Source organism: Eublepharis macularius, chromosome 5, assembly GCF_028583425.1.
Source record: "Eublepharis macularius isolate TG4126 chromosome 5, MPM_Emac_v1.0, whole genome shotgun sequence".
Classification (NCBI taxonomy): Eukaryota; Metazoa; Chordata; class Lepidosauria; order Squamata; family Eublepharidae; genus Eublepharis; species Eublepharis macularius.
In genome coordinates, this window is record NC_072794.1 from 48,368,768 (window position 1) to 48,381,572 (window position 12,805).

The following is a 12,805-nucleotide window of genomic DNA, read 5'->3' on the forward strand; positions in this document are numbered from 1 at the left end:
TCCAAGCTTTCTAAGGAAGAGCTGGATCAATGTAGAAACAAATCACAATCAATATGTTAGGCAAAAAGCCAACAGTTTGTGCAACATCCTGTTGTTCCTGTTAATTCTTTCTCTCACTCCCCCTCCCCCAAATCTGCCTATGAGATCATCAGCCCTATGAAGCAGGGACACCCCCATCACCCCCAGGCTTTGCACAGCACTCTCTTTTTTCCACCGGTCTGGAGTGGTACAAGCAGCTGCAGATTTGTGACTGGGAAGGTAGCATCTGTCTGCATCCTTTTGCCCAGTCCTAAGATGCTGCTGCAGAGATGCCAGAGCCACAGTCCAGAGGTTCCTGATCAACTTTAGGCAGGCAGGGATGGAGCTGGTCCAACAGGTCAGGGATACCTGACACCCCCGTCCCGCCCTGCCAGCCCCCATGCCCCTGCCCTGATTCCTCTCTTTTCTCCGTCGATCCCTATGGGCCGGCCCCCCTCCCTCCTCCTGACCCCCGAGCAGCGATGTCCCTGTCCCCCACCCCGCTCCAAGAAGCCCCCGAGGGCCGGGGTGATGTCACATCCGCAGGCCGGGTCTCGGCTGCCCCCCCTCCTCTCGGGTCCGGGCAAACTTTTCCGGAGGGTGGGCTGACGGCGGCGCGGGTGCCCCCCGTCAGCTTGCCCTGCTCTGCACTGGCGCTGCCCCTGCCCAGCTCCGCCTCGCCTCCTCGCTCCCTCCCTCCCGCTCGGCTCTGCGAAGGATGCCTGCGGAATGAATGAGCGTCCCCCGGGCGGCTGCTGCTGCTGCTGCTGCTGCCGCTGCCGCTGCTCCCAGCATTCCGGCTGTGGCGGGCGAGCGGGCGGGCAGAAAGTGGGACTGACGAGCGCGGTCCCTGCAGTGACTGGATGAAGGCGGCTCTCCGCCAGGAGGAGGAGAGCAGCAGCCAGCAGCCCCGGGAGCAGCATGCAGCCGCCCGCCGGCATCCTCAACCTCCTGCTGCTGGCTCTCCTGGCCGGGCTGGAGCCTTCCAAGGTAGGAGGCGGAGGAGAAACGGTCCCCCTGGCGCACACGCGCGTCCAGGGAAAACGCCTTCCTGCCGCGCTCGCGTCCCCCTGGGCTGGCGAGGAGTTTCCCGAAGCCGCGCCGCCGCTCCCAACTTGGCGTTCGCAGCACCCCCGGGGCTCTGCCGGAGCGGGCAATGCGGATCCCAGTGGGGGGGGGGGGCGTCGCTTTTTTGGCGGGGAAGGAAAAGAGTGCCCGGGCTTCTTTTTGCCACGCGATGCGGAAGGGTTTGTGGTGGTGTCGGAAGAGGAGGAAATGTTGTCACGCGTCTGCCAACGCGCCCGGAGCTCGGGGGGTTTACTGTTTCAAAACGCCGTCGCTGTGTGCTTGTGTGTTTCCTTCACCTTGTGCTGTGGGAAAGGGGTCAATAATGCTTAACGACGCGGGCAGACTGCAGTTTGTCTTCCCAAACAGTTGGAATGATGAGCCTTGTTTTGAAAAAGAAGAAGAAAAGAGGCAGCCGGCGAACAAAGTGGACGCTGTTTCGGGGTTACTTGCCGTGCTTTGGGAATGATGTTCTTTCCCCCTCTCCCTATATTCCCAAACAAGTTTTTTTTTCGGGGGGGGGGGGGGGTCACTACATAGAACTTAAAGGTTGAAACGCCAGGGTGCGCTTCGTTCCCTCCCGCTGAAAATGCATTGTCTGTTGAACTCTGGAAAATGCCCTAGCAGGAAGCGACTCTAGGAGAGCCGGAGGAGGTTTTATATATATATAAAAAAAAGGATCAGGGGATGCTTCGGTGCAATCCTAAACACACCTTTCTAAACCCTCTAAAGTCTTAGAAGGGTGTAACTCTGTTTCGGATTGCACTGTTGATCCTGGGAGCTGCATCCTGCCAAAGGGAAATAAAGGCATATGCAATGGGTTGGGGAGGAGAGCTGGGCTTCCCTCTTGGTCATGTGCGGTTGCTTCCCACTCCCCCTTACAGAAGAGCACCACTATTTTTTCCAGTAAGATCAAATCAGATTTGCTGCGACGTTGAATGACAGCCACTTAAAAAAATCAAAATGCTTTACACAATGCCGCCTGGCTTAAGATGAGGATTTGAAAACTGTTCCCTCACCCCCTGAAAATTAGACCTGTCTAATGTCGTTAGTAGAGGGCTGAGTGAACTCCAGAAGGCCGTGTGACATGTGTGTGCTGCTTGGCATAAACTTGAAGACGCTTGCTGAAAGACTGTGTGTGTGTCTGTGTGTCTCTGTCTGTGTGCGTCTGTGTGAAATTGCTAGGACACATACATATATAGTGATGAAATAAAATTCATTTTAGAAAGCCGCTATAGGTTCTCTGGACTGTGTGATCTCTGCACTGTATGCCAGTGAATGTCACTTTAGGGACGCATTTGAAATGCCAAACATTGAGCGTGGATGATTTTTAGGGCTTGTAAACCAGCTTTTTTTTATCTCAATAGATGTCACAACTGCTCATGTCAAACACAGGTCGGTGTGTTCAGAATAAATATAGAAACTGTCTTCAAACTGGTGAAATTGCATTACAACTTTAAAGTATAGTTTATTGTGGGGTGGGGGGACAAAAGCAAGTTGTAAGTCCAATGAAAATCTTTACTGTTAAAAAAAAACCCTTGTGCCTGTGGGAGTGCTGATTACATGAAAGTTCCATCGTTTTTCTGATGTGTACTAATTTGTATAAACTCTCTTGAATAGATAAAAGCTACTGATCATACCAAAGGGTACTATAGTTGACAAGACTCCTGTTGATTTTAGAAAAGGAGAGTTTCTGGAGCTCAAGACCATCTTGATCAAGCCCTGTCTCCGGAAAGCCTTTCTGCCTGCTCTCAGACCAACCTGTTCTTAATTCTGCTCAAGTTTTCTCATGTTCCATGAATGCATTTGAGTCCAGAAAACATGTTACTTTGTTTTAAAGAGGTCTACTCCTCCCTATGATCAACTGATCTCCAAGGTAGCTTTAAATTCAGTTATTATTGATAGTCCATTAATAACTACTCTGTGGACAAAAGCTGCCAATACACCTCTGTGCCTGGACTGAAATTACATCTGTATTCAGGTGGGTAGCCATGGGTCTGCAGCAGATGAGCAAAGTTTGAGTCCAGTAGCACCTTAAAGACCAACAAAGAATTTCCAGGACATAAGCTTTTGAGAGTCAATCTCCCCTTGTCAGATATTCCTGGAAACTCTTTTGTTGGTCTTTATGGTGCTACTGCACTTGAACCTTGTTCATCTCCCTCTGTATTAACTGCATCAGATTCTTTCTGGTTACAGGAAACCAATCCTTTTTTACTTTTCAACCAATACTTCTTTAAAAGAAGCACTTGGAAAGGTTGCAAACATCAGGAAGCAACAGTGGAGTGGATTTCCCCCCTACTCATAAAAATTAGTCCTTAGGTCACAAGCTTAATTTTTTAAATATCTCTGGAGACCTTTCAGTGTGATGTACACAAGTAGGGCTTCAGAAATTGATTACAATGCCCTATGCAACCAGGGTTGTTTTCAGTGCCTTTTTTCATAAAATGGCCATAAGTAGATGTCTCATACAGTTTTGGAGAAGATAAATGGTGAAGAATCACGGGTTGGATCCTAACAGCATTTCCACTCATTCTCATCTCCTTTTCTCTCTACCCCCCATCTCATGTGGCTTTTCTTGTCACAGATCCCATAGCCTAAGACAAAGCCTTTTTTCAGTCATCAAAAGGAGCCTTTCCTTCCTCTTCCACCAATGGAAAAGATGGCAGGATCAAACATGCGCAGGGCTAACTCTAGAGTAAAGAAGTTTCAGCGTCAGAGAAAGACTGTCTTGAAACAACTTTCAAAAAGGGACACACACTAATCTGTTGTAGCAAAACTAACCAAGTGTTCTGAGGTATCTTAAGACTGATATATTCATTGTGACATTAGCATCTGTAGGCTGCAGCCCAGTTAATCACACACCTGATGGGGGTGGTGGTGGGGGTGGGGACAGGGACAAAATGCAGCTTATAGAAGAAGATATGTCAGTCCTACATGAAGCCTAGATGGATTCAAGATCCAAGCAGAACTGTTGACAATCTAGACATTACATGACAGATAAAGCTTCTCTGGATCTATGACCGTGGCAGATGTGTGCAACTATCTCCTAATTTTGTAAATGAAAAATAGCTATGGGAGGTTGAGATTCTGAACAGAGGAGAAGGTTCTTAACATTCCTTCTCTGGTTACATTTCCATTCAAACTTCGGTCCCCTCCTCTAGCTCTTTTCCATCTCTTATGGGAAAGACATTCCCTGTAGAGAAAGAAAAACAGCTGATGAATAATTTGGTACACGAAAATGATAGGAGGGAAAGGGTAAAAGTTCCTTTCTTGCCAGACTCTTTGGGAGACTTTTACATGTGGCCTACCATGTAACATCAAATTTGTTCATTGATGGTATGCATCCATGTATACACTGAAAAGATCTTCACAACATAGTTCTATATATAAACATCTGAAATCACCTTATATCAAGTCAGGCCATTGGGCCATTTAGCTCTGTATTGTCCACTCTGACTGCAGGGGCTTTCCATTGTGTCAGACAGAAAAGGCTTCCTGAGCTACCCAGGATCCTTTAACTGGAGATGCCAAGGACAGATTGAGGGATCTTCTGCACTCTAACATTGCAGGTGAGAGCAGATATGTGTTGAGAGTTCTGTGTTTGGAGCTCCCAGCTAGCATTTAAACTTCATTTTCACGCACATGAGAGATTGATTCAGTTAATGACCCCAGCATGTTTTGTTTTGTTCTACCTAAAACAATCCCATGAAAATGTTATTCATTCCACTGGACTAAATTGACATGTAACCATAAGTTTAGCTCAGAGGGGCAAATAGCAGTTCCCCGGAGCCATTTCTGGTCAGGACAAAAGTGTGCAAGAGATGCCTTGAAGCCCTTCTTCCTGTATGATATGCCCTCACCCCCAAATTGGCCATCCACATAAACTGAAAACAATTGATGGGAGCACCAAACGGGGGACTGCCCAATGCACATCTGGGTTGGCCCTGAACTATGCCCCCACCCCCAATTGATAGTGGGAAGTGGGAAGTGCTGTCAAGATGCAGCTGATTTATGGCAACCCTGTAGGATTTTCAAGGCAGGAGATGAACACAGGTAGTTTGCCATTGCCTTCCTCTGTGTAGCGACCCTGGACTTCCTTGGTGGTCTCCCATCCAAGTATTAACCAGGGCCAACCTGCTTTCCTTCTGAGATCTGGTGAGCTTGAGCTAGTAGGCCAACATGAAACACTAGAAAGATAAACATACACAAACTTTTGTAATGTTGCTTCAAACATTTTGATACTACTTTTTGCTGTGTAGGGAGAGAGGGTAGGGAAATATTTTCTCATTTTCATGTGAACCTTTAGAGAATAGGAAAAAGTTAGGTAAAGACTTCTTTAACATAGTAAAAGGGGTCAAAAAAGAGAGAGAAATGAGAAATAAATGGTCTCTGCAGACTGCGTTTTTCTTTCAAGTGAGTGCGTGAAGGAGCATCTGTACAAAATTGTACAAATGCTTTTTCCACTTAAGGATTAAAAACACAGCATACAGAATATGCACCATCATGCACATTTCCTAGAACAAAGTGTCCCAATATCAAACTCAAATAGTAGAGTTAAAACCCAAACTAGCAGAATACTTATCAAATCTTGATCATTTCTGAATGGGATTCTCATTTATCTTCAACTCTTATTTCTTACTGTGTACTTCACAGTAAACTGGATGGTCAAGAAAAGTGGAGATAAAGTATGAATTTTCAAAATTAACCATGTCATTTTCTCTGACAAACTTATGCTCTACATTCATGTGCAATCTCTTCCTCCTTCACCTTCATGACATCCACACCCATAGTTTTCTCACATAAACTACATCTCCCACATGCTGTATGAAAGAGCATTACTTATAGTATGTATTACATATTACTACTTTGAACCAATTGTATTTGTTGACAAAGTGATCGCAAATGGATTTTCACAATTTCTAAGTATTTCAAAATCCTTACACATCGTGATATCATTTCAGGTTCTAAGTATCTTTCATTTCAAACAGTGGCAAAGTGTTTATGTATCGCCATCTCATGGTGATTTATGTTACCGGTTGGAGACCTTTAGTCAAGATCCTGTTTCATTGATATCTTTTCTGTTAATTTGTTTTCTACTGGGGCATATTTTCAGGAGTTACATGGAAACCCCATTTCCATGTAAAAGGCTATTGACTATACTCAAACTTTAATGAAAAAGAAGCAGTAATTAGTTTTGCAAATTTTAAATTCTGATGAATGTGCACCAATTCTATTTTAATACTCCTGCTGAAGTGCTGCATGTATTAATTAATCTCTGATTAGAAATTCTTTTTTTAGTTGCGCTTATAAGGAAATATTTTTTCTCATTATCATAATGCACTTCAGTGACATTCTTTTTTCCCCCCTTCAGTATATTGCTGGAACACTAGGCAAAAAGCCAAACTGGAGTCAATGGGTAAAAAGAAGAAACATAAAAAGATATACTAGTTGTTACACCAAGATTTGGTAAATGAATGCAATACCTGGAAATTCCTAAGTGTCACTGCTAGATGGCATCTCTGTGCTATGTTTTGAAATGAAGAGTACTTCTGCTGACCTTGATCCTATGTACAGTGGGCTTCTGCTACGGAGATCACTCAGGGCAATCCATCAACATATACAAAACCATCCCTTTAGGAGAACAGAAGAAAGTCTTTCTGATCTGGATAACACCAAACTGTAAAGGAAAGAATCACCATGCCAAAGGTTTAGCTCAGTCATCCCAGTCCAGAGATCCCTTGGAGTACCTCTATATGTTTTTATTATGGACTTCGCACTCATTTCAATAGAAGGGTATCTCCAATTCTCCATGCACACAAGTGGATGTGTGTACATACAGAGACATCCCTTGCACTGAAATAAGTAAGAGGGAAACTGCAAGTTCTTGATCTATATTTACTGGGAGTATTCTGACAAAGGTAAAGCTGTGTATAATGGCTTTATAATCTTGTTTTTACAAATTGTAACCCAGCTCAAAATCATGTATACAGTATTTTATACAGTATTGTAAAACACAGACTTAAGCAACTGATGACTTTTGGGGTGACTGCTTCACCCATTACGAAATTCCTTCCTAGAAGTCATTTCTGCAGGAATGTCAGCTATTGCATGAGATAATCACTACGCAAATAAGTATCTGTGATTGGTTTGTGTGTACCAAGTGAGCCATCTGAAGCATAACGAGAAGCCATGGCTTAATTAAACTAACCATAATTAACTGATTGACTGAATTTACACCACCACACTAACTTTGGATACTTTGGGTACATGAAATCAGGAATTGAAGCCAGTTTACTAACTGAAGTATGATTTTGTGTTACACATGGATGTGGCATCCTGGGTTACTCCTACCTTATTCCAGGTTTATTTCCCATTGATGGTCCATACCTGCTCTACCTTCAGGGTTGCCAGGCTAGAACAGCTCCAAATAGAAGTTTCTGTTGTCTTCAGTGGACTCTCACTAGGAGGCTGCTTCTCCATGCCCTTGGCTCCAAGCCTGCCTGGCAACTGATTCCTGTCTCCATATCCATGACTGCCTTCTTAAAGACCCAGGCATGTTCTTTCCGTGCATACCTATGGGGGGAAAGCTACACCAGTGGAAGCATGCCTTTCTTAAACGTCTGAGCTCTGGCAACACAATTGTTTGCATATGTTTCCTCTTTACATTTACTGTAGTGCAACAATGGTCTTTGGAGGCAGCATTGTATAGAGGGGAAACAAACAGGGCTGTTTCTCTGCATTCAGCCCCATTCTTGGAGATAAGCAGTATTGTCTCTGAGTTCGGTTTAGGGCACCCTTCACTCCCAGGGTCAAAAAGAATCCCAGAATGATTCACCTGAACAATTAGATGTGAATGACCAAGACACGGCATGCCTTGCCTGATGGGCCACCTCATACTGGATCTTTTTTACCCATTGGAATACTTCCATCATGACCTACCCAAACAATATGGATGTCTCACTTGCTTCATGGGGCACTACCTCCACAGCCAGCTTGAGGCTAACCCAACCAAGCCACGGCTTCAGTTTTCCTTGTAGTTGGTTAACAACAGTCAAGACTTTCAGTCCAAAAAAAGTCTGGGCTGTACTGATGCTGAAACTGGGACATTAATCAACATGTCCAGGAAAAGCTTATTAACCAGTGTCATAATGAGGCAGTATTCCACTGGCCAATGATAATCAAGAGGGACAATGACTGTACCCTCCCAACAGTTCTCTGTGAGGACTAGTTGCCTTAAGAAAATTTGTTGTACAATAAGGTGTCTGGTTCCAGAGCCATGCCTTGGATGAAAAGTAGACTACAGAGAAGTATGTACACCCAAATGCCTGCTGGCACAGCTCATGCCCTGTTCACTGATCCCAAGCAGGGAGCTTCTATTTCAGTGGACTCTTCTGCCACCCACAAGGGGCCCAACTTTGTTCATTGGGCCGTTCCTCAAGAAGGAACTTTGGAGAGGCACCCTAGAAATGCTTTAAATGAATACATGTGACATCCTACAGTGCAGTGCAAGATGTGAGTCCTACTGTTCCCATTTCCTACATACCTGCTGGTGCTGCTTGGCAGCCACCCTACATATTCCATCCAAAACTGCTGCAACTGTTCTCCATTTGACAGCTGCCTGAGACAGCTAACACATGCTGTCCAAAGCAAAGCCTGATGGGGGAGGGTTGCAGCAGTTGAACATGATATTATCATTTGTTGAACCTTCCTGCTTCAAAGTTTGTGGCATCCCTGCAAAGAAGAGTCAGGAAGTGGGATCCCAGTTCTCTATTAATGTCAGTGGGCTAGCCTGACTGCTGCAGTACCTGCCACTTTCACTTCTTCAGGTATGACTTCTTCACCTGCTATGGTAGGGATCAGTTGTTGTGGCCCATTTCCACACTGACCCACCAAACCCTCCTTTCTCAGGTTTGGGGTTTCACAGGCCATTAAGGGCAGTCACCATTCACTACCCATCTAGTCCCTAATAGAGGTGTGCATAATGGGGTGGGGGGGAATGGGCCAAAATTATAATCAGAACTTGCTGGTTTGACTGGTTAAAGCAGCTTCTGGAACACTGAACCAGAACTGGGAAACTAAATTGAAATGAGTCCCTCCCACTAAAAAAGTTTGTGTTTCATTTTGATTCATACTTTGCAGCACTCTAGGCACTAGGCTAATCTTGCAGGGCAGCGTTCTTGTTTTCCTTAACAGCATTTAATCAATCAGATCCCAAAGGGAGAGAGACCTTACAGGAAGAGAAAATGAGCAAGTACATCACCTCTCCATCCCTGCCAATCAGGTCTGCGCAAGGGGAGACCCCTCCTCCCCTCACTTCCTATCAGCTTTGGAAATGTTTGGAAGCAGTCTTAGCACCCCTCCCCAACTGGAAAAGGAAGCCCCCAGGTGACCTGCGCACTCATTCAACACATGGACAGTTCATCATTCCTCTGTCTCAGTTCATCATTACTGCTGTGCTGGCCTATGGTTGCCAGGGACCCAGAGCCCCTCAACAGGGGATCCCCAGGTCTCTATAGTCTCTATAGTCGGTACTTACCCCAGCTTCCTTTCTCTGTGTGTGCACGATGATGTCACTTCTGTGAGTGATGTCATCACATGGGGTCAAAGGGCGCCCCGGGTCAAAGGGGGCCCTTGTTGCCACCGCCACTGGCTCTCGCTGCGAGTGCAGCACTTGCTCTCACCTCCACCACTCGCTGCCACCACGACCGGGGCCCGCTCTCAAGGGCCACGGTGGCGAGAAGCAGCAGCAGGGAGAACCAGTGGCAGCGGTGGCGGTGAGAGCAGGCGGCAGCGGTGGTGGTAAGAGCAGCCTGCTTTTGCTGCTCCTGTTGCCTCTGCCCACTCTCGCAGTGCAGGAGCACACCCCCTACTTGGGGGCGTGCCGCACCACCCAGGGAGGGGGCACCCCCCACCAGCCAGGTAAGTTGATGTGGGGGAAGGGTGGGCTCTAGGGATCCTGCGCCCCTAGCAGGGGAATGGCAACTCTATGCGGGCCCTACTTCCGCTTCACAAGGAAAATGACTCAAGACTCTGGAAACACATGCTTTCTCCAAAGGCCATTGCCACCAACTTGCCAGCTTTGATAAGAAAACGCCTAGTTATAGGGCAGTTTGTGGACTGTGACCTACAGATAAATGTAAAATGATAGGTAAATGCTTGGTGATTCCACTGCCTATCTAGAGGCATTATAACAAAAGCCCACACTGGTGTGGGGAAAATTTAGTTAAGGTTCATTCAGATATGGCAATAAACAATAATTTATAAATTATGATTTGAGTAAACCCCACTCATGACATCTGAATGTAAGTACTTATGACATCTGAATGCAGACAATCCAACAAACCAGTTTGGTGAACACTAAGCCATGGTTTCAAACTAAAGTTTATAGCCGATTCATTAACTTTGCGCTTACTGTGGTTTGTTGTGACCTGACTTCACAAACCAGGTTGTTGAATGGTGCCCACCATGACTGTCTGATTACAGGTGTAGCAGTCTAAGGAAGATATCTTCACTGCAGGGAGGCAGGAGAGAGACAAGAAGGGGACAAACACACTAGGATTGTTGTTTACATCTGGCAGAATAACCAGAGTTTTTGCATAAAACCACAGTTTGTCCTGAGATCTGAAGGCAGTCTTCTTTAAACTGCACAGTTAATTGCAGTTACCTTTAAGTAACACTGAATTAAACTCTAGTTTTGTCATTCAAGCTATGGCCTTGACTGCTGAAGACAACTTTACAAACTCCTGCCATCACCCTTTGCCTTCAAAAATCTCAGGTGGAGTATCTTGTATGCTCAATCAAGTGGGTGGGAAACTCTGAATATCTATGAAACCTAAATTATGAATCACCTAAATAAATAAAGGTGCTATGCAGAGTTTGACCATTAGTCCACCTAGCCCAGTATTGGCTGATCTGAATGGCATTGCTTTCCAAGCCTTCAGGGAGAATTTTCCCAGCCCTGCTACCTGAGATCTTGAGGAATGAACTTGACACATTCAACATATAAAGCATATGATCTGGCATGGAGCTATTGTCCTTTCCCTTGGAGAAGCTAGAGCATTAGAGATTATTAATACATACTTTACCAATTCCTTGACCATGCTTTTTACAAATTCTCCCTTGTATTGATTGCAGAACATTGAATTCTGCTCACTTCTATTGAAAAGAGAAGAAGAAGACATGGTTCTCCCATACTTGGCAATTGGCAATTGAGTTCTTTGTTTCCACTACTGTCCAAATGGGGGTTTCAAGGCTAGGTGTCTATGGTGAGCTAAGTTGAAGGATGTATTTAATAAGGCTCACTTGACAGACTTCCCTGACAGGATGCCAGAACTTTACTGGCTCCTGAAAATTTTGTGCAATGCTACACAAAATGTGTGTTGAGGATATGAGACACTGCTTGGTTATTTTGTCATTGCATGACGTATGAGGCCATTTTGTTCAAGAGTCAGGGAGCTTGTGACTTTGATAGGTTTACACTATTGTTCTGAACAATTTTTCAAAGTCTTTTACAATGATTAATGGTTCTTTTTATCAATATTTCAAAAAGCCTGAGAACATTGCCTCCCTTGAAGTTAGTTTGTACAGCTACATCTGTTGTGTGATAGTAGCAACTATTACTTGATAGCCCAATCATTTAAAAACTTCACCATATATAAGCTATCATGGAAAAAGATTTTTGTCCTGGGCCGCTGATACTAAACTGGAAAATCGCAGCAATAATCAAAAGGTAAATTCATGTTTGTATGAATCTTTTCACATTTCAAAATGTGTCTTTATCTTAACTGCAGTTAACGGGCACTTTGGTAAGAGAGATTATCTGTTTCTGTGGAATATTTCTAATAAGGGATGCACTGACTGCTTTTGTGCAAATATTTTCAACATAAAAATAGTGCCAGAGAGAGAGGTTCCACAGCCACTGTTTCCTCTGTACTTTGAAAAAGTATTGAGACTTCTAAGAATCTTTGTTGAAATTGGCAGCCCTTAATCTGATTTGGGCTAGTTGTACATAGTTAATGTCGGGCTTTGATTTCTACAAGTGACTGAAGGCCTCCTCACTCTGTTAGTTTTTGAGCTAGAATTTGTGTGAGTTCTGGGTCATATAGATGGTGCTCGTATCCTCCTTTTTCTGATAAACCTTATTCTTCTGATTAGTGTATTCAGAAGTGGATTTTAGACAGGGGGCAGTGTCAGTATTTCTGTCCTTCCTTGGGTATTGCAAGCACAGTAGCAAAAAGAGTGGTTGTGTTACGTTGGCATCTGCATAGGCATTCGCATAGGCACTCTTTTGCACAGTTGGAGAAATGATCAACAATGGCTTCTGCTGTGTTGTAAGGGAGGAGGACAAAACCAAAATTTGTTGGCTCTACCCCACTGTTGATTCTTACCCATCTACCATTGACTGACTACCCTACCAGCTCCCATGGGTGCCAGCCTGACATTGCCTGTTACCTCTTGAGCTGTTGCAGCAGCCATATTGGAATCACCAGAGCTGATGGAACTGATGGAAGTATCACCGGATGTGAACAAGGAAACCTCCTAGGGAGCAGTGGGTGGAACAAGTGCTAAGGTTGGAGGTCCAAGGTGTGTGTGTGTGTACTTCTTCCATATTATCATCTGTAAAAATCTCTTGCAGGACAGTTGCCTCAGTGGCAGTTTTCTGAGCTGCTGAAGCATCTGGGCTCGGGTTCTTGGGTATGAGAGTAGAATAGCAGCCAATAGT

The 12,805-nt window shown here is 44.9% G+C and overlaps 1 protein-coding gene across 1 annotated transcript in view; it reads left to right on the forward strand.

The window, feature by feature from the left end:
* The first annotated feature begins 899 nt into the window (after positions 1-899).
* Positions 900-12,805, forward strand: part of OLFM3 (olfactomedin 3) — a 217,909-nt gene continuing 206,003 nt past the window's right edge. Inside the window, exon 1 of the mRNA XM_054982033.1 lies at positions 900-1,008. Within this exon, the coding sequence (XP_054838008.1) occupies positions 940-1,008 (69 nt within the window). The 5' untranslated portion in view covers positions 900-939. The remainder of the gene's footprint in view (positions 1,009-12,805) is intronic.